The sequence below is a fragment of the Myripristis murdjan genome, chromosome 8, assembly GCF_902150065.1.
Source record: "Myripristis murdjan chromosome 8, fMyrMur1.1, whole genome shotgun sequence".
In the NCBI taxonomy this organism is placed as follows: domain Eukaryota; kingdom Metazoa; phylum Chordata; class Actinopteri; order Holocentriformes; family Holocentridae; genus Myripristis; species Myripristis murdjan.
The window spans coordinates 26,963,364-26,990,823 of record NC_043987.1 but is presented as its reverse complement, the minus strand read 5'-3'; the positions used below and the strand labels follow the sequence as shown (position 1 = coordinate 26,990,823).

The window sequence follows — 27,460 nt, the reverse complement described above, 5'->3', positions numbered from 1 at the left end:
TTCAAATGAGTGTTGTGTATTTTATGTGTTTGAATGGGATGTCTAATACAAAATAAAATAAATAATTATATAAATAATTTTTTAAAGAAACAGTTAAAGGGTACACATATTTTGAAAATAATGACTTTATTTCAAACTAAAAGCATATATTATTAAAACATGTTTTTTTTTAATTGATCAGACATACCAAATAAACAAATTCAAGCTTTCAGCCAAAAAAAAAAATAATAATAATGTTTGGCACCTGAAGTTTCATGAAACCTCCCTTTGTCTCATTTCTTGTTCATAATCTACAACTCAGAGCTGCAGCCGCTCTCTCTCTCTCTCTCTCTCTCTCTCTCTCTCTCTCTCTCTCTCTCTCTCTCTCTGCGTCTCCACGGCAACAGCTCTGTTTCTGGCTCAACTTTTCTTCTTCCTCGGGTTCATCTTCCTCCAGTCTAATGCTTGCTCTCCAGCTCGCTCACACGCTTGGTCAGCTCCTCTATCGCCTCCTTCAGCTGCTTCACCTCCTTCCTCAAGGACTGGACCTGAGAGAGAGAGAGAGAGAGAGAGAGAGAGAGGCAAGGAAATGGGGTTTTATTTATTGTTCCTTAGTTGAAGCAATTCAAACCCATATGACAGGAGTATAGACTTCTTTGGTTATTATTGTAGTTATAGTAGTAGTAGTAGTAGTAGTAGTAGTAGTAGTAGTAGCAGTATTAACAGAAGTAGTAGAAGTAGTGGTAGTAGTTCTAGTAGTTGTATTAGTAGTTGTAGTAGTTGTAGTAGTTGTAGTAGTAGTAGCAGTAGTAGCAGTAGTAGTAGTTGTAGGAGTAGTAGTAGCAGTAGTAGTAGTAGTAGTACTTGTAGTAGTAGTAGTAGTAGCAGTAGCAGCAGCAGCAGCAGTAGTAGTAGTAGTAGTAGTACTTGTAGTAGTAGTAGCAGTAGTAGTAGTAGTAGTAGTAGTAGTAGCAGTAGAAGTAGCAGCAGTAGTAGTAGTAGTAGCAGTAGCAGTAGCAGTAGTAGTAGTAGTAGCAGTAGCAGCAGTAGTAGTAGTAGTAGCAGTAGTACTTGTAGTAGTAGTAGCAGTAGTAGTAGTAGTAGTAGTAGTAGTAGTAGCAGTAGAAGTAGCAGCAGTAGTAGTAGTAGTAGCAGTAGCAGTAGCAGTAGTAGTAGTAGTAGCAGTAGCAGCAGTAGTAGTAGTAGTAGCAGTAGCAGTAGCAGTAGTAGTAGCAGTAGTAGTAGTAGTAGCAGTAGCAGTAGTAGAGGCAGTAGTAATAGTAGTAGCAGTAGCAGTAACAGCAGTACTAGTAGTAGTAATAGTAGTAGCAGTAGTAGCAGCAGTAGAGGCAGTAGTAGTAGTAGTAGCAGTAGTAGTAGTAGTAGTAATGTTATTGATTGATCTACAATGACATGATGTTGCAGACGTAGTGCAACAGTGCAAAAAAAAATCTCCATCTTAAAGAGTCATTTCCTCTCAAATTCAGTGTTAAAATGTTGTTTTTATGACAACAGATGAAAAAAAAAAAAAAAAAACTTGCCAGTGGGATGAGATAATCCCATTTATTTCCAGTGCTGATCGACTTATTTCCAGAATTTTCATGAATCAAGTGTCAATTACTGGATCCTGCTGGTTTGATCTGCCTTTTCTATCTCATTTCAACATACTTATACTGATTTCCATAAAAACAGAAAAACCCTGAAACAAGCGAAACGGCATTGGAAATTAGTGGGATTATCTCATCCCACTGGCAGATTTTTTTTTTTTTTTTTATCTTGTTTTAAGAACCACTGATTATGAGACTAAACGCCTTGTGAAGATGGAGAGTGTTTCTCAGTGTAGTAATAGAATTATTAGAAGTAGTACATGTATTTGTAGTAATAGTAGCAGCGGTAGTAGGCCAAGTGGTATTTGTAGTAGTAATAGTGCAAGCAGTAAAATTATTCACAGCAGACGTAGTGGTAGCAATAGAAGTAACAGTAGCATAAGTGTAATAGTAGAAATAGTTGCACTACTAATACAAGTAACAGCAATAGTGTTAGTTGTTGCAGTAGAAGTACTGGTGGTGGTAGTTGAAATACTATTAATAGCAGCAGTAGCAGCAGTAAAAACACAGCTGTAGTAGCAGAAGTAATCATACTAGTAGCAATAGTAATAGTGGAAGTAAGTGCAAAGTAATAGCAGTGGTAGTAGTAGTATCATTGTACTAGTGTCTTTAATCTTCTCACCTCGCCGTTATCCTGCTGATTCCCAGAGGAAACAGCCGTGGTCTTCAGGAGGCTTTTGTGAACTTTGAACTCCTTGGCTTTGGTGGTTGCAACAAACCCGTCTTTCAAAGAGATCAGAATGGGCTTGCCATCTTTGCCGTCAAACCAGTCATCGGCTTCGACCGACGGCTCTGGCCCGATGGTGTCTGGGTACAGATCCTCCTGGAACAAGTCAGACTGCACAGGCAGATCCGGTCAGAGAGAGAGAGTGAGGTCGTGACAGAGAGGCAAAAATGAACTCTCTTTAAATGATGACGCTGTACTTGAAGATGACATTATTTACCTTGCGGGGCACCGTCATGACAATGGGCTCACATTTCCTCTCATGCAGTTTGTAGAATCTGCGGGTAAAAATGTGGATTGTTCACATTGAGGTAACACAAGACAGCGTTAAAATGCATGTGTTTGAAGTGATCAGAGAAGTAAACTCTGGGTCCAGCTCATGGTTTTCTGTGTGTGTGATGTTTGGGCCTGTGGTAATAACACCTACTGGCCTGCAGATGGCACTAACCAATTACCATGCCATTGTATTTTTACCAGTGACACAACACCCAAATGTTGCGATGAATTTGTATGTGCAACATTTATGTGTCTCTTTCTGTACGGGACTCACTTTCATTGTGTGTCAGTATAGATAACAACAGACCGTACAACGATTTTTCATAATAAACGTGCTATTTTACATGAATGATTTTATGACAAATATAAAAAGAACTCATCATTTTGCACTTGATTTTTGCATAGAATAATGTGCAATGTTAAGTGGAGAAACTACTTGGGATTGTCTCAATATGTCTCTATCCCTGTGACTGTCAAGGCAGCTTGTGTAACATCACAATCTGTGGGTTTTGCCTTCAGTCATTACAGAAAACACTTACAATTATCACTATTTACCTGCAAAATGCTCACAGCTGATGAGCATGCAACAGTTACTATAGTGGTTTTCACTTGTTTTTTTTTTTGGTTTTTTTTTCTGAATATATAAATGTTGTTACCTGGCAATTTCACATTTGTTGACTTCCAGGCCCCTCTTGGGCATGTAGCCCATCCCCTTCTGGCTCTCCTTGCTGCTGTACATAGACAGGTAGTGGACATAAGGAGCTTCATCCGTCACCTCAAAGTAACGGATGCTGCTGTCCCCCTGTGGCAGAGAAATGACAAAAAAAAAGTCAAATGTGTGTGAGAGAGTGAGAGAGAGAAAGAAAGAAAAGAGCGAGATATTTGTAAATGTCTGACCTTGCCACAGAGGTAGACGATGCCGGTGTCTGGGTCAAAAAATGGTAGAAGGACGCCACTGCTGGTGTCCAGCTCCTGCAGGGTCAGCGGCTCTCCAAAGCTGTTCTGTTAAACACACAGGGACTCACATGAGCCAGGCTGACGTATACGCCTTTACATGACGGCAGATGTACACTGTAAAAAGGACTGCATGAGTACACTGCAGATAAGTGGATCTTCTCTTGTCCTAAGCGTGACAGGAAAGATCACAGAGCAATCCTTGGTGCCAAAAGATGAAACTGACAGTGAATCTCACAAAGTACAGTAGGAAAAGTCTTGTAGATACGTGGTTGTCAGTAGCGATTGTAAGAGACAACAAAAGGCTGTTAAAACTTGTTGGTTTTTTTACACTCACCGGGTCCCATAGCGCCACCTGCCTCTCACTCATGCGACTGAAGCCGGTGCTGAGGATCTTGCCGTCGGACACGAACACCGCCCTGACAGGCCTGGAGCCTTCATGGGGCTTCTCCTTCTCCTGTAAGCAGAAAGAAAGAGAAGCAGGATGTCAGCAGCAGAAAAATCAGAGCAAAGTGCAAAGCTCATAATATTTCACTTATGTTATTTCCTCTGTCTCCACTAAATCACAATATTTTTGACCGAAAACCTTGATATCGAATGTGACGATGTTGTGAGGATGACTAGTGGTGTTTTTGCAAAATTTACATCATCAGATTTTTGATAAACAATCATTAGTAAAGTGTGACTAAAGACAAGAGACACCTGCATCCATTTACTCTAATTCAGCCTAAAAGATGGCACTTACACCAGATCATGATCATTACAATACCCAAAATCCCAGACGATTTCTAGTCATACCTCACAGTATCGATATAATAAAGATATATTGCCCAGCCCTATGGTTTTGTGTCGTCTGAAATTTTATATTCATATGTCAAGAACTGCACATTCCAAGCTTAATTTTTGCTTGTTTTGCACTGAAATTACAATCCCTGATATTAGAAAGGCCTTAAATCAATTAACAGTAGAAATAGGCTGTAGGTGATATTGGTATTGATTGTTTCATCCGAATTTCTTTTTCATTTTATTTTCTCTTTTGCTGCCTGTCTGCCTCATGTAAATTAAAGAAAGTTGATAGGCTGGGGGACCCACAATGAGGACGGTGCCCTTGCGTGGGTCCAGCACTCGCAGCGTCTTGTCCTTGCAGGAGGTGAGGATCCTGGAGCCGTCGCTGTTCCAGCAGGCGCTGTAGATCAGGTCGTTGTGGACGCTGTCGATCCTCACGACCGCCTCGCCGCGCGCCACGTTCCACAGGATCACCACGTTATCACAACCTGCGGGGGTGCAGCAGTGACACGAATGACCTCCACTTAGTGATCATGATCGGTCAAGCAACCTCCAATATTGCAAGCATGCATCACGGTAATAGTCTATGAGGTATTCATGTCTGTAAATGTGTGGTTTGCTACAGAGAGTTTAACATCTAAGCCAGGTTTCTGCACATGTATGGGACGCAGATAAATACTACAAGGGATAGTTCCAGCATGTCCTGTAAATACAGTTGAAAATGGGTCTGGCTCCAGTGTGATACCTGCACTCATCAGCACATTGTGGGCTGTGGGGTGCCAGCTCAGGATGCCAACTCTTTTGGAGTGACCATCCAGCTTCACAACAGGATCTGTCAGGGATGTAGTCAGGCCGCCGTCTGGGATCTCCCAGATCTGTCAGACATCAGGGGAGGCATTGGGACAACAAATTACATGTCAAATAGCGCTGAGTTAAGTGATTCCAAGATCATATTGAAAGATTCAGTCATATTTAAAACAGCAATCGCTGTTCTTACCATGACACTGCAGTCCTCAGAGCCGCTGGCAATGATGTTGTCATTGTGAGGACAAAACTCAATGTCCAGAACAGGGCCTGTGTGGCCACATACAGTGGGGTAGGACATGTCGATGCGTCCTGTCTGCAGACAGAGGAAGACAAGGCAGGATGGTAAAAAAAATGGGAGAGCTGGCTTGCTTAAACGTGGGAGCACAAAGGTTGTAGGCAAAGTAGTGATTTTAGCAGCAGAGGTAAGATAGGAGACCTTAAGGTTTACTGTAGGAGGGAGGAGGAAACTTGACAGTCAGCTGATATAAATTGCATGGCTATGCCTCCAATTACCCCTAATGCTTGATAACTGGGTTAGAGGAGAGGAATCCAGTGAAGAGTCAGGAAGATGAACTCCCACGGTCCTCATGGTCTTCTGTGGCCCAGACTGCCCTCCCACTGCCACCCCGCCCTTCCACCCCCGCATTGGCCCACTTGTGCCTGGCCTAGGGCACCCAGAGTTCATTCAGGCAGATTATGTCACACTTGTGTGTGCACTCAATTTTGTTTGACAGTTATTCTTACAATGCTGCATCTGTTCGATCAGGTTGAGCATTGTGCTGAAAAACAACCAAACAGCTGCAAAAGGCATTATTTCCAGCGTACCCCATTACAAGAGCTTCCCCTGAGATTCATAAATTGAGTCAGAAACACCAGCAAAAATTGACCGAGTCATTAAAAATACAGTGAGACAAGCTTGACAGCACTGCCACTCATCCCAGAGCGGGGGAGCGGGGTATTTCCAGCACCGTATGTTATCCCAACACAGTTTTTTTTTTTTTTTTTTTCAGGTCCTGTGGTTCCTAAAAGCTTGCTATTCCCTGAAGAATTACACAGTACATGAGACAGCAAACCGTGAATAATGCTGCATATTAAATTCACAGGAGGAAACATGCAGGTGATCTCAGGGGAAGCTTCTCTGAATGGCATCACGCACCGAATGTGGAGTGTAGTTAGAAACTGACATGTTGTAACTTAGGACCGTCGGGTATGGCAATTTGCTCGCTTTCCAGGCACACGCAGTGTAATTACAAAGTTATGTAAGGCCAAACCTTATTTACACATGAGTGAGTGCAAAACAACTGTGTTGAAGCCACATCCTGCCCTGACTGATGTGACACTGAAGCTCTCCTAATATGGTGAAAACCTCTCAACAAGCAGAGTGAGTGACGTGGTGAAAGACTCAAAGTCGGCATCGAACTTCCTTATTCAGACTGACGTGTGATGCCACTTGGCAATATTCAAAATCTGAAGCGTGACATGGTGTTGGAGATGAACTTGCATCTGAAATGTCATAACCAACATTTCCAAAAATGGTAAAAGGAAGAAGATCAAACCAGCTCGGATATTGCTGTGCAAACAGAACGCTCTGAGTGTTTCATTTTGCTGCAGAATTAAATGTGAGCTTTGGTCTTTTGCACCAACATACCCTCACGACAAGCTCTTTACTGTGACTTTCCTCAGACCCACCTTACTCAGGGGCAGCACGATGAAGGCCCCTCCACCACTGGCGTCCACAATCATGGCCACAAACTTGGGGTTGACTGAGCAGAAGTTGCTGTCCCATGTCATCTGCGAGATGCGGATGTCATCGTAGCATTGGTCAGCTTTCACAGCCTGGCCAAAGACGTGACGGAACTTACTGGTCCTCACAACCTTCCGGGACATTGTGAACTGATTGTCGGGGGAAAGAAGAAGTGGTTAATACATGGCATCGCTCAGAAAGAAAGGCAGGTTGTCACTGCGGCGACCGACCCGTGATGGAAGCCAACAAAACCTCTCAGACTTAGTGAGCGGGTGAACGAGAGAGTTGCAAAGAAATGCTGCTCTCTGAGGTGCGGGGGTGCACACCAACTGTCAACTGTGTTTGAATGAACGGTGGTGCACATAAACCAGAAACTTTGTCAAAGAAAGGGTCTTTCACTGGAGATGAACTGATATACTTTCTGCCTGTGCGATGAACATGATTTATCGTGTGGATGTAAACCGACAGACCCGAAGCTGCAGGAAAGAAACAATAGAGGAAAGCAAAGAAAAGAGGAAGCAAAGGCTTTCACAACTACTTCCTCTCGTCTGTCTGAGACTGTTACCCTCCACCCTGCTCTCTGTCTTACATTTGGGATTCTGTATGCAAGTACAAAAAAAACTCATGCATGCACCCAGCTAAAACACAAAGAAGACAGTACAAACAAGTGCATTTTATCCTTATTGCAGTGCTACAAAGATGCACTGGACATGCTGTGAAACTGTACTTTTAAAAAAGGCCCTTCAGGCAGCAGTTACACCACATCCTTTGGAGCAGCAAAACCACAAAGTGTTCTCTTGCTTTCACCGGTTTTTGCCTTTCGCATAGACACATGCCTATTCTCATGTACTGGTGCGTCATGTCTCATGGATTTGCATATGGATACACATGCATGCTGATAATTCATTCAACAGTGAAGCTAAAATATACATGGTGTACAGTTTGCTAATGCTGGAATCAAACCAAATGCTAAAGAAAAATGTTTGTCTTAGCCTTGAGCCTCTAATCAACTGGGATTTCAGCCAGCGCCGGCTCAATTAAAGGCAAAGTCCATCAAAAAAATATGCAATCCCTGCATTGATTTTGCACAACGGCGTCAATCAGAAAGATGGAATATGGTTTGCTTTACCTCCATTTGCAGATCTTGACTTCCTCAAATCCACACAGCCGCGCCTAAGCTCACAATCAGAAGCGTCTAAACTCTTTCTGTCGCATGTGCATCACAAGACCACTCTGGCTGTCCTGCACCTAATTTAATAAGCCCTTACAGAGAGAGTCTAAATTTGATCAGGAGCCTAAACACATGTCAATAATGTCTCTCCCTCTCCCTGTCCCTCTCTTATGATGGAAAACATACCTGCTACAGAGAAGCACACAGGATGTTTCACTCGTTTAAAACAGGGGAGTCTCAGCCCTATCAGCAAAGTGATGCAAAATCTGAGTTCTCGGCATCATTTTATCTCAAATGAGCACCATCGTATCCTGATTATTGATTTAAATGCACAGTAGTTGTAGTTGAATTTGCACGACAGGCTGGAGTGTGGTGCAGAAGACCTACCTGAGAGTTGTGGCTGTTTCAGCTCAAGGAGTTTTCAGCAGTGCATCAAACACCCTGCCACCAAAGTGAAGACTTCAAGGCAGCGGCGGGTTAAAGTGCATTTCTATATGACATGGAGGAAGTGAGACTTTGAGATGGAGGTGGAAGTGGGAGGTGTCTCCTTTGACTTTCACATGTTGGGGGTTGATGCACTGCAGATGGCCACACGCCGGGGAAACGCTGTAACTTTTGTGAAATCTTGATGTTGAAGATATCAAGATGGAAAAAAAAATTTATTAGGACAGTGCAGATAGCGGTTATCTGAGATCTTGTATTTTGCAGAGTCATGCCCTGGGTTGAAGTGGCAAAACACAAAAAACATGTATAGATGAAAGCATACCTGACAAGAGATATCACTGTTTTCACTGCTTGGAGAAGAGAGGTCGGTCCCACGCGGGGCTCTGGAGCGTCACCAGGTCATTGTGGGTGACGGCCACCAGGCTGCACTGTTGGCTCGCACTTCAAAACGAGAAGGCTAAAGGGACTTTGTTCAGGATTCAGAGGAGCAAGACGGTGCATGATGCTGTGCAGCCTCCACTCCACCATGAAGACACAGATGTCAAGCTGCCAAGAGCAACATGCTTTAGGATCAGCTACACTAAAGCAGATGTTTTTTTTTATGACTACATGCAATTTGAGGACAGTTTCACACAAACACATTTATTTTACCGTTTATTCCCTAACTCCAAATCCAACACACCTAAATTCTTAAATCTCTCATCCTACTTGTTGCTGCTGATAACTTTAGCATTAGCCCTTTAACTTGTTGTATGCTTGCCTTATTTGCTACAGCTATTGCTTGACCCGATTCCTGTTGCAGCTCCTTTAACCTAACCTCATGTGTGAACCTAACTTTGTCGTGGTGTGAAAATGACAAATGAGATACTATTGAGCGCAGAACTACAGACCTCTTGAGTCTGCGTAATGATAATAATAATAATAATAATAATAATAATAATACATCAGATTTATATAGCGGTTTTCTAGGTACTCAAAGACGCTCGTACGTACAGACGAAGATAAGACACATGGTGCACCTTTAAAGACCCCATGAACTGGCAACCTTACTTCCTTGAACTATGTTTGTCTTGTTGAAACAGGATGTTGGGGCAGGGCATGCTGCAGTCAGAGATCATTCACAAGTGGAAACCAATGGCATACCAGTTGAAAAGACAATATTTTTTTTTTTTTTTTTTTTTTTTTTTATGGGTTTTGGTGAGGAGCAAGATTGTTCAAAAATTTGTGAGGGTTATATGGCTTACATATTGTTTTCCAGGAAGTAATGGGAGTTGGTTTCATGAGGACTTTAACCCTTCAACCATATCTTCAGTTCAACCTAAAACCCATTTATATTTATTTACCATTCTCCAAACCTTATTTAACCGCTTGTGTAAGTGTGGAGAGGCAGACTGTCCTCATTTTGGAGCATTTCCCTCATTCCTCGTGATGTCCTCATAAGGATAGACATACAAGAACCCCTCAACCACCATCTCTCACAAACATTGACAAAACAGGAAAGAAGAGACGGCCCACAGGCAGGTTTAAAAATATAGACTTCAGTTTATTGCACAATCGTTGCTGGAGACTGAGGAGTGCGAGAGCCTGTCTGTTACACAGGACACTAATGTTGGACAGACATGTGGACCACAGACACAGGAAGAAGCTGCACTTCTGTGTTCGTGCACGCTATCTGCAAGGACACAGACCGGACGATGAGGCACCACACCTGGGATGCGATTGGCACCTTGTTAGTGCAGTTAATGAGGAGAAAACATGGATTCAATTCAGTAGCTACAGATTTCATGCTTGCTGTATGAGACGGTTCATACACGCACACGTACATACATGGTACAGACAAATACCTGGCTTGTGCAACCCTGGACGATAAAAGGGTTTTTTTTTTTTTTTTTCAGTCCTTGACCGCACAGCACTGACATCAGTGTTATGCCCAGTCAATTAGTTCCATATAGCTGCAGTATGGCTACAGTACGCCTGCCACAGTGCACAAGAACATCCAGTAGATGGAGCCACACTCTCTGGTTTACAATTTAAAATGCCATGAGGAGACAGGAGAACAGACAGACCCTGCAGAAGACTCCCTTCATCCTACAGGAAAGGACTCGTCTCTTCATCTGTACACGTTAGACAAGTGTAATTATTAGTATCAATTTTCCACAGAGTGACAGTATTCATAGTAATCATCATATGACAATAGATCTGACATTTAATCCGTTATAAATAAGTCCTCAACAGGCTACCCGGCACCTGCTTAATTTAAAAAAAAAAAAAAAAAAATCTGTTTTGTTAGTAAGATTTCCACACATCATGTCATTGTTATAATCGATGGACATACAGACAAAGGACAAACACCAATTTGCTGGCCTAGTTACGCCTCTGAAAGACGGTTGTCAGGGAAATCCTCTTTCTCTGCCTCCCTTTTTCCCCTTTGTGTTTCAAGTCCAGTGTATTCGCCCGTTCCCAGTCCTCCACCCTGTTGACACCCCCCCACCCCCCCAGCTTTAAACCCTTTCTAAAGGACAGGCAGAGAGGACAGGCGGAGGAGGTTGGGAGTCTGACAGCCATGTTTCAGACAGCAGAGTCCAGGCTGTGGATGTTACAGCTACTGTTATGGCACCCTGAGAAGTGGGAGACCCAGGATGTTGGAGCGAAGCCCTCCGTTAGAGCCGAGGGCATCAGAGACACCTGTGTAACAAATACAAATCCACTTCTGTGTAGTGTATTTTCCCCTCTTACAATGCATAGATAGACCAGTGGTAGTTGAGAGGTATTCACATGCCCGCAATATTCCCCCACAATGATCACAAATGTCTTTCCCACATATTTTTGTTTTTTTTTAAAAAAGGTTACATTTAAATGATCAAAAGCATTCTTGATAAGGGTCTAAAAATAACAAGGTCAAACAACTCTACAATAGCACTGAATCCAATTTCAGTTGTTATATTTTTTTTCTGTGTTGTTCACATACATATGGAAATAGCGAAGCAAACTCATGTCTTTGATTTTAATCAAAAGCACAGTACCAAGCCTCAGTCTGCTCCCCTCTCATGTTCCGCCTTGGCTCTGAGGGAGAGCAGCCACTGATGTGTGGCATTGTATTAACCCCATGTCCTTAGTTTTATTTCCTTTACATACTGTGTATGTATCAAAAAGGTAACAGAGTATACGGTTTGCACTGTATGTATATATAACCTACATACACTTATTTACATTATGTATAGGGATTTGAAATAAGTTTTTTATATATATTGTAATTCACTTTGATCCAAAGCCCTTTTGAAAACAATAAACAGTGCAGTTTATTTGATACAGATGTATTGCCTCTGTTCTGGGCCATCGTGTTCCTGTGATGGTGTCGCTCACCGCACCCCCCCACCCTTCCTCCCCAAGGGTGTAAAACACCCAGGAGTGAATGACGTGACATGTGGATGACTATAATGCACGAGCGTTTAGTTAACACTAGGCTGAAATCTGCCTGTGAGACATCAGTTTCTGCTTCAGAGCTGCTACCATGCACTATTCGGTTTCATTCAGCGGCCAGCGATACATTAGTTTCAGCTTTTACATTGGACCGTGGTTATACAAGCTAATAATCACCAAAATGACGGGGACAGAGTCAGAGGGAGACGAGCAGACAAATCTGACACTGTTGCCAGGCAGCGGGGTTGTGGTCGGAGGCTCGAGTACGTGACAGAGACTATGGGAAATCCTCCCTCACCTCTGAGTCAGTGTGAGCACAGGAAGCAGAGGATGTGCAACACCTTGAGACGCCGCTAATGTGGCAAGACAAAGTGGGGGTGAGAAAACTGGCGAACTGTGGGTGGATGGTTGTGACTGTTGGCATGGGACACAGCAAGTGCAAAAAAACAAAGACAGGCTCTTTAAGCCCAAGATTTGTTGTCAATAAATCTACCTCCCAGAAAAGAAAGTGTGGTCTCAGCCACCAGTCTTGAGCAAAATCAAGTAAGAAATTAATCCAGAAAGTAAACATTACTACTACAGAGTAGGACTGAAATACCAGTGCAGAATATGTTGCCAACGCAATCATGAGATGATTAGCGTTGCAAACCCCTAATACACACAGCTGCTCGGATTTCTACATGAATGGAGGGCTAGGGGTTCATTCCTGCTTGGTTAGACCAGCTTAACAAAATACTACTCCACTTGAAATCATTCCTGGAGTGGGTAAGCTCCCTCTATTCAGCTTAGAAAAGTGCAAGTCGAGCTGGGCTCCGTCTCTGAACGGGCATCCAGCTGCAGAGCAGAAAGCAGTGCATTCAAATTAGAAAGTTAAATCTGGCCAGGACGGTTCCCGTGGCAACAAACCCTCATCCTAAAAGCCCTTACCGATGAGCCATCGTAATTCAACAGGGTTAATGTAAGAGTAAACATCCAAATACACAAGACCCTTGTTCCATTTCGGGCCCTCTGGAGTACGGAGGTCATTCATGAAATAATTACACCTTCAAAAACGTAATATGCAATTTGTTTGCAATACAAACATACTGCAGTTTTCTGTACAGAATATTGCAACTGTGATATGGATTATGTTATACAGGTAGAGCTTTATCCACAAAAAATACTTTTTCACCAATAAATAAACAATATTTTCTCATTTCTGTGTTTTCTGCACAGTGTGAATGGTCAGGTTTGTTTTAGTTTGTCTGAACAAGGCTTTAAATAATTTAACGGCTGGAAATCGAAACTGGCTTTTAACACTCTCAGGTTAATGTAAAAGTTGGCGACTGTCAAGTGGCATCTCCTTTATCTTTCAGTCCGCCCTGCTGCCATGCGTACTGCAAGACTTAAGTACACATGTAACCTTAGCAACATTTAATAATTTAAGTCTCTCTTAATGTCTGCTGTGTTAAATTATTTCAAAAACAAAATATATGATAAAATATTACATTTAAATGTCGTAAAATCCACTCTTAAATATATGCAACACAATAAATAGTCATGAAATCCTCTTAGACACAACGTCAAATACAAGAATAAACAATCTGGGAGTGCCTTTATAATGCCACTGAACAACATCACTTGTAAACAGCGCACTAGTTTTTCCTGATCAAAAAAGGCCTGGATTTCATTGGTGCTGTGCTCAGGTGCAAGCTAAGCAGATCAATAAAACTGCTCTATTGAGTTTTAAGTGCAGTCCAGGCCACCTACAGGAAGTAAACTCAATACCAACAAGCTGGCGAACCGAGGAATGAACCCCCCCCAAACCAGTTTGAACTCCTAGTCATCTAGTAATCTTCTACAGTGAGGACGAATCAGAGAGACACACACACACGTAAAGACAGAGGCAGTGGCGGGAAAAAAACAAACAGGGAACAAAGGACAGAGCGACCGATCCTCTGTCATAAATAAAAACTAACTCAAGTAGTTCCATTGGACTTTGTGACAAGTCTAGGAGTGGTTTGTGCATCACTACTGACATGTAGTATAAAAATATAGGTGTGTGAAGGTGTATGTGCGTGTGTGTGTGTTTGGGCGTGTGTGTATGATCTGCATGAAGTGCGATATGCTGCATAGGTTGCAACAGTGACGTGTGAGAGAGCGTGAGCATGTGATATCGTTTAGCCGCCGCCTCTCTCTACCAACCACTACTGCTCAAGTAAAACTTCTACATGTGATTAACTCTTGACTAAAAACCTTTACTAGAGCCTTTGCTTAAGGCATTACAGTATAGTTACTCGTTAAATTTACTACGCTTAAAATCTTCCCTTTTAATGGGTGTGTTAGTAGTGTTTATGTGTGTGTCTGGGTGTGCAACAGTGCATCCATGTTTGTGGCGAGTGCGTAAAAACTGAATGCTTGTGCGTGTTACTTGACATACATTTGCCTGCGTACGCACAAAAATATCAAGATGGACAGAGAGATATGAACATTCTGGGTTTGAGTGCGTGTCGAGAACGTGCAACACGTCACCTCACCTTCATCCGTCTGTGATCTTTTAGGAATTCAGCAGCAGCAGCAGCAACTCCCCCCACCCCTCCCGAATGTCCCGTCCCGACCCTTACCTTTCAAACGGCCCTCCTCCCCGTCACCCCCCCCCCCCCCACTGTCACCCAGAGGTCCTTTAGCGTTTTGTCCCGGTGCTCCTGGGACGGGGTGGGGCTGGGGTCAGTCTGAGGGACAGTGGTAGCTGTTGATCCACAGCAGGTCGTCCAACACGCCCCAGTGCAGGTAGAGAATGGAGCCCACCACCAGTACGTGCATGATCTGGTGGCTGTTGCACCAGTAGTCAAAGAGGCCCGGGCGGAAGCGCTCCGGGATGCGTGTGATGTTGATGACCCCGCCCAGCACGGCCAGCGCGTCCATGGTGAGGAAGTGGCGTAATGAGGTGGGGCTGCCGCCGCCCACGCCCACCCAGCGCAGGAGGAAGAAGGAGAAGCGGAAGAGCGCCTGCCAGGCGAAGGAGCGCAGCCGGCGCACGCTGCTCCGAGCCGTGACGGCGCAGTAGATGGCGTAGCTGGACAGCAGGATGTAGACCAACAGGGCCACGGTGCGGATAAACGGGTAGCACAGCAGCGTGCTGTAGACGATGGGCAGAGCGCCTGAGTGGAAGAAAACACACACACAGAAGTCAACACACACAACCCGCAGACATCAGACCCCTCTAATAAAGTTAGAGGTGCACTGATAGTATCTGTTTTATCAGGATAGGCACTGATCCAGCGCCTCAGTAAGCTAAGTACGTAACTAAGCCGTCCTGATAAGATGCTCTAATGACATGTGCTTTGGTGCATTATATTAACTCGGAAAATGTCTCCTGATATGAAAATGATGAAATGCAGCTACTTGTAACGTTTACAGACAGAGCAGCTATTATTCAGAAGAGGAGTCGTAAAAGGCTAAACGTCACTCTGTTTTTATTTGGCTTAACCTAATACAGTATTCTGTATCTGTTAAATTAATCTGAAGGAGCCGGTTTCTGAGGGTCCACCAATGAGCTGCATGAAAATGAAAAGCTCTATCTTCTAGCCAGTTATGGTAACCTATTTTCTGTGTGGCATTATAGTATTTATTGTTTTATTTCACGATGATTGTTGTACAATGGTCAATGTATAATTTGTAAAATCAAATGAATAAATAAATGAATAAATCTGATGCATGTGGTCTTGTAATTGTTTTATAATAGACCAAAACAGGTGGTGCTAATGACCAACAAATTACTGTAAATTGATTAGAACTTGGATCACTGTTCTCATTGGCCAATCTACATAATGAGCTCCTCAGTTCTTGTGTCCGTTCTGAAAAATCAATTGAGCCGACAATCAGTGAGAAATCGCCAAACTCAAAGCCAGCGGGCCGAATCGGAGCTGGAGGGGGGTGGGTGGGGTGGGGGGTCTCACCCAGCGTGTTGATCATGCAGATGCCGCACATGTCGAGCTTGAGGAGGGTGTGGTAGACGGGTTCGCCTCCCTCGTGGTTCATGAAGAGGTGGTAGAGCACGGAGCCCAGCTGGGGCGACAGGCAGGCCAGGAAGTGGACCACGCCCAGCCACGTGACGCTGATCTGAGACCAGGGAATGTTGAGAGGCAGAAGCACCAGAAAGCAGACCAGAGGGATGCCTGCACAGAGGAAGAGTGGACAAACACACACTCAGGAAAGAGAGTACGTCATTTACTTTTCCACCAATCATCTTGTAATGAATTGTAACTAAATTTCTAAAAACATTTACTTCTTTTAAAATACAAAATTTCAAGGACACCCCAAATAAAAAAAAAAAAAAACACATCAAAGTGACACTAAAGTTTGCAGGACTATATTTTTTCCTGAAGAAGTGCAGGTGATTGACACTGAAACACACAACTATAAAACACAATCTTTGACTAAATTAAATTAAGGCCACATGTTTACTGTGACGGATTATCTTGCCTGGGCGAATTTCAAATCTATGGAAGTTGCTTTTTATAGTCTAAAAGAAAGCATGGCAGCAAATGCTTTCTTCTGGAGGGAGGAAAAAGAGCCCTGACATCTCCTGCTACACTGACTGTGTGCGGAAACCATCAGGAATAATGTGAATGAGAGGGGGAACTCCACCGCTGGCACAAACATAAAAAGCGCAGGTACTATCCTTTAAGGGAAATGCACCGCCGTCACTGAGCTCTTATTTTAATGCAACAGAGGGCCAAATTGCTAATGCACACAGAGTACCGATTGAAGCTGCTGTATTTGGCAATGGGGAGGCGCTGACTGCTATGTGAGCAAAATCTGGACCTTGAAATTCGATCCGCACAGTTATCATCATCATTTATCACTCTACTACACACACATCACACACCATGTCCCCTCTCTTTTGCTCACTCTGCCTTTCCCAATGTCAAGTCGCTTGTCCCAGCCCGGCGATACAGCCAATGCCATCTAACACATCTATTTTAAGTGTGTTATCTCTGCCCCCCCACACACTCCTCCCTAGGCACTTCCCCTCCTCAGCAGCACTCAGGTCTGTGCGGCTGGACACAGCGGATAAGGACTCGTCTGAAGGCCGCGAGCAGCAACTTCACTGTGCTTCTGTTGCCATCCAAGAGTTCAGCTGTGGGCTGGATGTTTCTGGTTTGTATGCAAAACAAACTAGGCCACAAAACATAGCTTAAGTGTTATTACAGGAAAAATGACACTCTGCAACGCCACATCTGTGCAGCTTTTGAATAGCTTGCTTTATTTAGCCGCCTGGAGGAAATCTAGTGGATTCTGAAAACTCAATTCACCTTTGCACTTTTAAATTGCCATGCCAATTATATAGACAGTGATGTTAAGTGGGCGTGTGAGGTCAAACACCCAGCTGACAAAACACTTATGAGTTTGACTGTGATCAAAACTTCCAGGGCATCTTCCCAGATGGCCGCTAATGCTGTTTGCTCTCCTCTGGCAGTTGGAGCGCCAAGCAACAATGAACATCAGATTGAAGAAGCTGGCAGATTCTCAAGAGTCAATGGCACCGCAGACATTGTGCCATCCATGCCAGGAGTTATTACAATGTATAGAAGAGGAGAAAACATAAAGAGGCACTGCATGCTATTGTATTTTCTGTAGTCTACTCGCATTAATCTGAAAAAAAAAAAAAAAAAAAAGATTAAAGGGTAAACCAGACAGATTGCAAACATACCAGCACACCAATCTCTCCTGTGAATGCAGATTAAAACATAGGCAACTGCAATTAATTTTGTTGTGCTCCAACTTGTTAAAAAAAAAAAAAAAAACAGAGTGTGTAACAGTGACATTTGGGGGCGCACCATTAATCACTGTGGTTAATCCTGCTATATGGAAAGAATTGGATGCCAGGCTCCGTTTACAAAATAACAATGTTAAGGTTTCCTTACTTTCAGACAAATTTATACACCGGGTAGAACACGACTAAAGATGTTTAACTAATCAAAACTAACCACTCTTCAATTCGGCATGCATGCAATATACCAAGCAACACTTCCTTCAAATAAATGTTAACTTTTAAAACTGATCATAACTCGCTGCCACCTCCCACCGCGACCTTTGACGGGAGGAGTCTGTGGGAATAACAGATTTTTTTTGTGGAAGCAGATGAATTAACACGGACACCAAACTCTTTAAAGTGGCATTTTTTTGGAGGATACATGCTGATTTCTACAAGGCATGTTTCTACAAAGTTTGCATGAACTTTGCACTGAAGTTCGGCAAGAACGTGCAGGTACCTTGTAATTACCACCCGCCACCGGGACTGATCTCATCATCTGATTTATTTTGGACCCGGTTTTTGCGGTACTCACCGTGAGTGTAGATGTTGCCAAGTTCATTGTGCAGGTAGAACAGGCTTCTGATACAGTCTTGCACTGAAGAGATTGGCCGGTATCCGGTTAGGACGTATTTGTTGAACTGAAGATGAGGAGGTGAGTTCGCCCAGTCCAGCAGCCTGGGTCCATTTAAAAATGCCATAGCAACCACGACAGTTAAAAGGACGCCGCCAAACAAGTAGAAAAGAGACTGTACACCTATATACACGCTTAACAGGATTATTGCGACTAAAACCTTATGGGATACCATTGGCGTCGGCATCTATTTGAGGTTTTTATTTTGTGCTGTTAGCCACATAGCTTTGACCGCTAGCTAGCTCACGTCCAGATGAGTCTCTGAGCACCACTAACGTTACCCGGCGACGGTGCTCCTGCCCCGCCGCTGTTCGATTTGAATCCCCGGTATCTGTCGTGTCATCCGCAGGGCTGGACACAGACGCGGCCAGCCACATACATGGTGTGAGCCCGGGGTTGTCATTACATTTGGCATCTAAAGAAATGTCCGTGTAGGGTTTAAAAATATCCTGCCGGGCGAAATGTCCCTCGTCGCGGTGGAGTTACTTCCTCGTTAGCGTACCACGGCGCAGGCAGAGACTTGAACATGTCCAGGGTGAGGATGCTGGAGGTCCGCCTGTGTGTTGCTGTCCATCCGAGTGAGGCTAGCTTGCTCGGTAGCTAGCGTTAGCTTACATACTTTCTGCCTCCATCCCCATCCATCCGTCACCTTGATGCTGCCTCGGTGTAAAACAACGGTGCTCGCCCAGCGGTCAGATTTGCAATGGAGGACTAAGGGGAGGTCATACCTTTTCGTTTCTTTTTTTTTTTTTTCCAACGCGAAACTAGCTTCCGTGATGCTACCGAAAAAGCGGATCCGTGGCTGTGATTTTTTGTCACCGACCGACACAACAGCAGACGCGGTTAGCTAGCGGAGGAGGCAGTCGGCTGCCGGCGATGCCCCGTGAGTGAGGAGGAGGAGGAGGAGGCTGAGATTTGAGGCGGCCGAGGAGTCCGAGGAGAGACGGTCCGCTCCGCAAAGTTCAGACGACCTTACCAATTCCACAATTTCTGCAGGACTCCATTCCCGTCGCACCACCATTTCAATCATCTGTGAAATTCGGCGTCTTTCCCGGCCTCTGAAGACCCCTGCATCTCCTGAGCGCGGTGTCAAGTCAGCCGCAATGATGAGAAAACACAGCTTCCTGTCTCTGTCTCCTCCACAATAAAACACTCATCAGATAGATAGATAGATAGATAGTTAGTTAGTTAGATACTTTATTCATCCCGAAGGAAATTCACAGTTCCAGCAGTATCCACAGAGTACAAAATTAAGTAAATCAAAAATAAAGAATAAGTAAATCAAAAATAAAGAATAAAGATGACCCTCGAGATCTAAAGATCTAAGTACAAATGTGCAAAAAAAAAAAACAATGTGCAAAAAACCAATAAAACCAGTGTGCATCGATGTATACAATGTATTTACAGTATAAACAGATGATAAATAAATAAATAGCGCCCAGATGATAAATAGATGATAAAAAGCCAATAAAACCAGTGTGCATCGATGTATACAATGTGCATAGATGTGGGCAATGTCCAAGTATAAACAGATGATAAATAAATAGCAGCAGCAATATATACTCTATAAAAGAGGATAAAAAATAGAATATGAACAGTATAAACGAGGATAAAAAATAGAATATGAACAGATAGATAGATAGATACTTTATTCATCCCGCAGGAAATTCACAGTTTTTCAGCAGTATCCACAGATTACAGATTAAATAAAATGAAAAAGCTGAAAAAAAATAAAGAATACGATCTAAGTACAACAGAATAAGATCTAAGTACAAGCCAGTGTGCAAAAAGCAATGTGCAACAAAAAAAAACCCAGAAAAAACCGTGTGCATGGGTGTATAAAATGTGCATAGAGGTAGGTCAATGTGCAAATTTAGAACACACTCACTGGACAGTATGTTGGTAGACGATGGCTTCATACAAATTACACACATGGAAATTAGGAGTGACAGAGGGTTAGTTATTTTGTAGTTATCATTATATATTTTTTTTTATTTTTGTAGTTGTAGCATTACATACTTACTCACTTTTTTATTTTATTTTATCATTGTTTATTATTATTATTTCTTTTTCTAAGGCCTTTTTATCTCTTTTAGCGTATTTATCTTTTAACATCCTTCTGTTTTCCTCTCTACTGCATCTTTTGTTTTCCCTTTTTTTTTTACCTTATCTTTTATTTCTTCTTAATTTTGTATTGCTCCTGTTTGGTCTTTCTGTACAGCTTTTGTGCCTGTGTCTGTCAAAGCACTTTGTAAACTCTATTTGTAAATGAGCTATTGAAATAAACTTTATTATGATTAGGAGTAGGATTAAATTCTCTGGCTGGGAAAATTCAGGTGCGGAAAGTAAATAAATGACTCGCAGGTTTTGCGCGTAAGACACGAATCAGGGTGTTGCATAAATAAGATCAAACACAACCGATGTTTGCTATTTCAATTTTTCAAAATATCCCGTGCACCTACCACTTTGTCCTTTAATTTCCGAATGAATACATATGTTCATAAGTAAATAAAGCCTATATTTTGAAGGCCAATTACAAAAACTTCCGGTCTCAGTCCATCTAAGCGCGGGTGTCTTGACGCAGCTCGGCTGTGTTCAGTGAATGCCGACACAGCCCGGGTTGTGGCTGCCTTCATTGCCAGGCGGAAAGATTGGAATTACAGGAGAGCTCTCATGAATGACCAAACAAAAACAAAACGGTAAACACGACCAGAGCCAGAAAATCTACTCTGCTGTCACTACCAGAGGGGTTGGCAGTACCAACACATTATTCAATAAGTCAGAAGTTACGGTACTTTTCCAATAACAAACAGTCTAACCAACTGCTTTACTTTCAGTAATAATGTTAGTTAATCACATTATTCGTTTTTTTTTTTTGCCATTATTTCTTCAGATATACATGATCAAAAACCATAATTATACTCGCCCAGGATTTGTGCTCATCAAGAGAAGGCTAGGCCTGTTTAAGAGCCTCGATTAAAGAGTGGTGAAGTGAATTTTCTCAAGGTAGAGGTATTCTCACGGTTTTCAGGCAAAGAGAACATGGAAATTAAGGATTGTTCGCACAGAAATACAGAAGCAAAGGCAGAGAGAGGTTAGTGACAGATCGCCAGTTCATCCTGTAATGAGTGATTTATTATGAAACAAAAGCAGAGCATGTACAGGTTAGACCGCCCTGCAGCTGTACAGATGTATTCACATCAGCACAGGAAAACAGCACAGGCGACAAGCACCGCGCAGCCACCGAAACACAACGTTTTAGTTTTCAGGGGTCCATTTTGGGATGTTTTTGAAAAGCCCTTGAATGCCCTGACAGGTTTTTGACCCGGAGATGGAGGTTTTTACGAGGGGCACCTGAAGGCGGCAGGTGACGCGCTGTAATCCTTTAATGGGAGAGGCTGGATGATGAGGAGACTGCTGGAGGATCCGGATGAATCACACCACTTCCCATCCCAGTAACCCCTCTGCTGCTTGGACCTCATGTCGCCGCCCACGCCGCCACATCTCCAGGGCATTTTAACAAACAACCCCCCCTCACCCCCACACACACAAACACACAAACACACACACACACACACACACACACACACACACAACCCAGAGTCCACAGGGTACATGCCCGTCAGATTTTAGTGAGATCTCAGAAAGACTCTAACTCCACTCAGTTGAAACAATCTTATTTTCCTGCATGTTCACACAGACAGACAGAGAGATGAAGAGCAGAACGGCAAGGCCTCACACACACACACACACACACACACACACACACATACTCAAACAGTCACACAGACTGATACTGGTGTCATGCCTCCTTTGGTCATAATGAAACATGTACTGAGTTTGTTGTACCATACATTGCATTTTTATTGCTTATTGCATACTGCACATCTTCAATATCATTCATTTGTCTTTGTCTTAATCCTGCAATCCCAAACATTTCATGCATTTGTTCGTATATTTTTACATAGCATGCATTTGTGTTTCCGCTTACTTATATCTACATGAGCATCCTTTTGTTTTATTCTTATTCACATTGTGTTTTTCTGCGCTGTGTCTTATTACTAACTTCTGCGCAGTGTTTGCTAGAGTTCTATCTTAATGTTGTCCAACTGTTAGAGCAATTCAATTCTATTTTTTTTTTTATAGCCTTTATAAATTAATCATTAAGAGTCCGATGCTTGCCTTTTGTTCTCAGCCAGCATGACCACAGCCCACCACCACTTCAGAGAAATGAAACGCTTGTGGTAGCTGATACGCCTCTGACTGGAAGAGGCCAATTCTACTTTGGTTTTGTTATTGTCTTGTGCTTGTCATACCGACCCCCAGCTCCACCCCCTCCTCAAGCCTTCTCAATACCAATGAAACTGTCAAACCACCATTTTTTCCCCTGTTCTACTAAAGACCACTTTCATCCCACCCCCTCACCACCTCCTGTGCCATTTTTCTTTTTTTTTTTTTTTTGTCTCTTATGAGACACTCAACTGACACCTCGCAGTCAGTTCCACTCAAACTGCACGAACAGGCAAGATAAAGGTGAGTCGCCTCATTTGCTTTTATTCAAATGTTCTTTCTCCCTGTTTGAATGTTTCTACTTCCACAGCGAGTAACCTTCTGTTTTTAATGTGGTGCTAACCTTGAGTAATTTAGCATGTGGTGAAACGTTTCAGATCATCTCTGTTTCGGTGCGGGCTTCTACTTTATCGCATTATAGTCATGTCAAAATCTGTGAGAGAGCCGTGTGTGTCACACTATACGGTGGGGCTGTGATGCTGCACCGCAGTTTGATCTGATAACTTTCTTGGACCAGAGGTTAAATTTGTTCACCTTGCCTCATTTTTCAAAAACTAAAATTCTTTTCCAGGTATGCGGCTTTACAGCGATATGTTCCTGGTGAATCTCTGCCTGTGTGCCGGCCTCATGCTGTCCCTCCCCTGGTGCAGTGATCAGATATGCACCGCAGGGACAGCCAGCCAGTGCAAAGAGGCAGATTTTGCTCCAGGCACCAACTTGGCAGGCGAAGGCTTCGACATCACCAAAATGAAGCGTAAAGGAGCCTATGTGATCAACATGAACCTGTGGCAACGCAAGGACAAGACATGCACCCTGTGTACCAACCCCTACCAGGAGGGCCGAAAGCAGAAGCTGCCCTTGTCGGTGTTGGACTGGAGACCGACGCAGGAGTGCGGCATGACAGTGTCGAGTAAACTCCACAGATCCAGTGAGTCCCTGGTCAGTGCCAGCACCTCCGCTGTGAATAACGACTGGAAGGCGAATCTAGAAGTCACCAAGGGGGACAGGAGCGCTTCACTGATTCTGGGCGGCACTCAGTCGAAACTGGCTGAATACTCCATGGATAAAACCAAGAATGACAAGTTCAGTTTCACAACGCACAGCATGTCCTGTGGGTACTACAGGTGAGAAAACCACTTCTTCAAACAAGACAGAGACTCTCAGTGTGATTGTTTCATAGCTGTTAATCTTTCTTTATCTGTATCACCTCTGATTGGAATCAGCTACCGAGTGTCCAGCAGGCCCAAGCTGCACCGGGAATTCGTCTTAGCGCTGAAGAAACTCCCCAAGACTTACTGCCCTGAAAACAAACAACGATACTACAAGCTGATTGACACCTTTGGAACCCATTACCTCACCAAGGTAAGAGAAACAAGGACACACAGGGTCTTAGAGGCAAAGCGCCTTTCTTTATTTGGACGGGGGGTTGGAAATAAAGTGTTCAGTGAGCTTCAGTCAGCTGTTTGAACATAAATGTGGACTGTTAAATTTGTGAGTTTTCCAGGTAGATTGGTACAGGACGCACAACAAAATATAGACTACGGCGCGTGAACGCACCTCCAGGACCGTCTGGGCCCACTTGTGATGCTGTCATCTTTGCAGAGGGACTGTCAAGCACTAGTGCATTTTTTTTTTTGTGTAAAATTTTTATGTAAAATTAAAAGTGAAATAAAATGCAGCCTCTCTGTCCTGTTTGGCCGATATGACCAGACAGTATATTATAATAATAATGCTTTGACAGACACAACAAAGCAGAAAAATCAGAGGGCAAAATAAAAACAGAAAACTGTACAGAAAGGCCAAAAAAGAGCAATACAGAATTAAGGTCAAATCGACAAAAGGTAAAAACGGGAAAACAAAAGATGCAAAACACAGTCGAGAGGAAATCAGAGGGATGTTGAAAGGTCAAAGAGATAAAAAGGCAGTAGAAAGGGAAAAAATATATTCAAAAACAAATAAACAACAACAACAATAATGAACACAATTAAAATAATTGAATAAAAAAATTATAAAATCAATAATAAATACACTAATTAATTACTAACTACAACTACGAGAGTAGTTGTAGTTAATAAACCAATAAAAAACAATAATAAAATAAAATTAAATTAAATTAAATTAAAAGATGATATTACATAAAGGCAAGTCTATAAAAATGGGTTTTAAGAAGCAATTTAAAAGAAGTCACTGATTCTGTGAGTCTCACTCAGGCAGGTTGCTCCGAAGCCGATGGGCCCGGATGGTAAGAGGGGGCCAACGTTACTATTATGCAGCTTGGGGCCAGACCCAGGTGAGCTTTATAAGTGATCAATACAATCATACAATCAATTCTAAATTGATCAGGGAGCCAGCGGAGAGCAGCAGGGTCGGGGTGATGTGGTGTCGTCTGTTAAAACCAGTAAGAGGACGAGAGAGCGACTTTTGGTTTAGGCCAGAGAGAGATTCTCACTGTGACTGACGACGTTTAAGTTTGGATTTGATGAGTTAATTTATTTGTTGTTTTCACAACTACAGTTGCAAAATTGGTGTGATGGCCAGAGGCAACAACAGCTGCCACCCACACTCCTTTAAAATGTTTTGCTCCACCCTTGATGCCACATAAGGCAAATTAACATGTCCAAATAGAGCATACCCAAAGCTAACTGGTCCTGTGAGTGAGTGAGTGAGTGAGTGAGTGAGTGAGTTTCATTACATGTGTTTTCACACCTAAAAAATGGTATCAGGAAAATCCCACATCAGGAGAGCTGGACAGTGCATCACACCAGCTTGTACGGTGGCTGTTTAAATAGTTCCTCCCTGGCTCCAGGTGCAGCTGGGAGGAAGTGTCCAGTCTGTGACCAGCATCAGGCAGTGCCAGGCCAGGCTGCAGGGCCTCAGTGTGGAGGAGGTGGAGATGTGCCTGGAGGTGGAGGCGTCCGCCAGCGTTGGTGGCGGCTCCATGAAAACTGAAGCAAAACACTGCAAAAAGGACACCGAAAAGACAGAGAGCAAGACCAGCTTCTCCAGCATGTTCAGCGACAGGCAAGGAGCTTGCTCTGCAGTGCATCTGCTGCATCTCCTCTCTCTCGGTTTTCATTGAGTTCTCTCTGCTAAATTACTACTGCAGACACGAGAATGGTCAAGTTATGGCCAGCTCACGGCCCTTTTTTAATCTTGGAATTGATGTACCTGAAGGATCTGTCTATGACTTTTGCTAGACCCAGTTTCCATACAAACTACTATTGTAATGTAATTTTATGGCTTTAACTGAAACCACAAAATCATTCTGCCTTCGCTCTCACCTGCAGGTTCACAGAAATAAAGGGCGGCCACACCACAGAGCCGGAGCTTCTCTTCTCCGCCGACAAAGATCCATCAGCCTACAAGGAGTGGCTGAACTCCCTGCCCCAGAATCCAGACATAATCTCATATTCTCTGGACTCCCTTCATGAGCTGCTGCCTACCAACACCGCTCTTCGGAGGAACATGCGCTCGGCCATCAGCCATTACATCCTGGAGAAAGCCCTGTGGAGGAACTGCAGTGGGCACTGCCAGGCAGGCATCAAGAGCGGGAAGGATTCCTGTGTCTGCAGCTGCCACAATGACCCTGCTGTCGGCGAAGACTGCTGCCCGACCCGCAGGGGCATGGCACGGGTCATCATCACCGTGCAGCGAGGGGAGGGACTGTGGGGTGACCACACCACTAAGACGGATGGCTACGTGAAGGTGTCCTTCAAAGGGGTGATGATCAGACGCTCCTCTGTCATTTACAACAACGACAACCCCACATGGGCCATGACCATCGACTTGGGCAGCCAAGATTTGTCAAGTCGGCCAAATGTCAGATTTGAAGTGTGGGATGAGGACAACAAGTGGGACGACGACCTCCTGGGGGAATGCGAGCGAGTCCTGGGCGCTGGAGTGAAGGAGGACCTGTGTAACCTCCAGCATGGCCGCCTCTACTTCAAATGGGAGGTGAGGTGCGCTCCGAGTCTGAGCGGACCCACATGCAGCGACTATAAACCCTCCCCTATGAGTCAAAGCCTGCGGAGTGTGTATGTGTCCCGTCATGCCCACCCCGTTCCAAAGAAAATCCTGAAAGAGATGGGCGTGTTTGTGGATGAATCGAGCTCACACAGCAACCAGAGTGTTACTGCCACAAGTCCACAGACTGGTGTGCTGTGAGCTCCAGTGTACAAATGATCAGTGAAACTTGCTTTTTTTCATATAATGTGCAGATGAGATAAATTTAGCAAAAAAAAAAAGTCATTATTCTTTACTAGCTTTCCTTACAATATATTCAAAACATGAATGAAAGCAGCAGAATTCATCTTCCAAAAAGGACTCTGAACCGATTTGGAAATCATTTAATTGCTTCTCTAATAATTTATGCAGCTGCATGTTTGTGCCTGATCTTTAACAGGACGGCAAACCAAGCAAGCAGCATCTTAAAATGTCTGCATTGTAATGTATGTGTGTGTAGTGTTTTGTGTAATTGTTCATTCATTGCAGACTTTGCTTACGACAGAGAAGGGAGGAGGTACAGCTTCCTGCTTTTTGATGCCGTGCAAGGGAGCAGTGTGTGACGGCGAAAAGCCATAAAACGCTTTGACTCAGAGACTCTGTTTTTCACTGTGACATGTTTGTTATTTGCAGATTCGAGGGGATTAAAGAGCATGTCGTATTATACAAGTGGTTTTAACATTCGCTCTTTATTATAAGCATTACTGACATGAGCTGGTGTGTCTTAACGCCTAAGTATTGTACCTAAAACTTTGCAACATGGACTGACTTGATGTTTTCTATGCAAAATAAATAAAGTAGTCGTCTAATTTTAAATTTGATTTG

The 27,460-nt window shown here is 43.4% G+C and overlaps 3 protein-coding genes across 4 annotated transcripts; 1 reads left to right on the top strand and 2 right to left on the bottom strand.

Moving 5' to 3' along the window:
• Positions 1 to 210: 210 nt before the first annotated feature.
• coro1a (coronin, actin binding protein, 1A) lies at positions 211 to 8,522 on the bottom strand. Of its 2 annotated transcripts, none has more exons than XM_030058174.1 (11): positions 8,436 to 8,522; positions 6,823 to 7,026; positions 5,324 to 5,446; positions 5,072 to 5,201; positions 4,633 to 4,814; positions 3,878 to 3,997; positions 3,484 to 3,588; positions 3,243 to 3,388; positions 2,531 to 2,588; positions 2,209 to 2,424; positions 211 to 527 (listed from the first exon to the last, which is right to left on the bottom strand). In XM_030058174.1, the coding sequence occupies exons 2-11, from the start codon at positions 7,018 to 7,020 to the stop codon at positions 438 to 440; spliced, it is 1,368 nt and encodes a 455-aa protein (XP_029914034.1). In that variant the 5' UTR covers positions 7,021 to 7,026; positions 8,436 to 8,522; the 3' UTR covers positions 211 to 437. The 2 variants fall into 2 exon arrangements, with proteins under 2 accessions (XP_029914034.1, XP_029914033.1); XM_030058173.1 differs by having other exon boundaries at positions 213 to 529; positions 2,208 to 2,424; positions 6,823 to 7,035; positions 8,444 to 8,521.
• Positions 8,523 to 10,014: 1,492 nt separating this feature from the next.
• On the bottom strand, positions 10,015 to 19,424 carry paqr4a (progestin and adipoQ receptor family member IVa). Its single transcript, XM_030058175.1, has 3 exons — positions 18,245 to 19,424; positions 15,851 to 16,069; positions 10,015 to 15,052 (listed from the first exon to the last, which is right to left on the bottom strand). Exons 1-3 carry the CDS (start codon positions 18,528 to 18,530, stop codon positions 14,619 to 14,621), a joined length of 939 nt encoding a protein of 312 aa, XP_029914035.1. The 5' UTR covers positions 18,531 to 19,424; the 3' UTR covers positions 10,015 to 14,618.
• A 3,373-nt stretch (positions 19,425 to 22,797) lies between these two features.
• On the top strand, positions 22,798 to 27,394 carry LOC115364485 (perforin-1-like). Its single transcript, XM_030059074.1, has 5 exons — positions 22,798 to 22,876; positions 23,205 to 23,757; positions 23,857 to 23,995; positions 25,440 to 25,654; positions 25,921 to 27,394. The coding sequence occupies exons 2-5, from the start codon at positions 23,207 to 23,209 to the stop codon at positions 26,795 to 26,797; spliced, it is 1,782 nt and encodes a 593-aa protein (XP_029914934.1). The 5' UTR covers positions 22,798 to 22,876; positions 23,205 to 23,206; the 3' UTR covers positions 26,798 to 27,394.
• Positions 27,395 to 27,460: the final 66 nt, after the last annotated feature.

What these genes read in the sequence shown, in the direction of transcription:
- coro1a (XM_030058173.1), bottom strand. Translation starts at nt 7,020, where the DNA reads ATGTCCCGGAAGGTTGTGAGGACCAGTAAGTTCCGTCACGTCTTTGGC. An exon ending in CAATGTGCTGATGAGTGCAG is followed by an intron (nt 4,815 to 5,071) that starts GTATCACACTGG and finishes GCACCCCCGCAG; the next exon opens with GTTGTGATAACGTGGTGATC. An exon ending in TCATGACGGTGCCCCGCAAG is followed by an intron (nt 2,425 to 2,530) that starts GTAAATAATGTC and finishes CTGCCTGTGCAG; the next exon opens with TCTGACTTGTTCCAGGAGGA.
- paqr4a (XM_030058175.1), bottom strand. Translation starts at nt 18,530, where the DNA reads ATGCCGACGCCAATGGTATCCCATAAGGTTTTAGTCGCAATAATCCTG. An exon ending in TGGCAACATCTACACTCACG is followed by an intron (nt 16,070 to 18,244) that starts GTGAGTACCGCA and finishes TCCTCTGTGCAG; the next exon opens with GCATCCCTCTGGTCTGCTTT. An exon ending in CTGCATGATCAACACGCTGG is followed by an intron (nt 15,053 to 15,850) that starts GTGAGACCCCCC and finishes TCTTCCACTCAG; the next exon opens with GCGCTCTGCCCATCGTCTAC.
- LOC115364485 (XM_030059074.1), top strand. Translation starts at nt 23,207, where the DNA reads ATGCGGCTTTACAGCGATATGTTCCTGGTGAATCTCTGCCTGTGTGCC. An exon ending in GAACCCATTACCTCACCAAG is followed by an intron (nt 23,996 to 25,439) that starts GTAAGAGAAACA and finishes CCCTGGCTCCAG; the next exon opens with GTGCAGCTGGGAGGAAGTGT. An exon ending in TCCAGCATGTTCAGCGACAG is followed by an intron (nt 25,655 to 25,920) that starts GCAAGGAGCTTG and finishes TCTCACCTGCAG; the next exon opens with GTTCACAGAAATAAAGGGCG.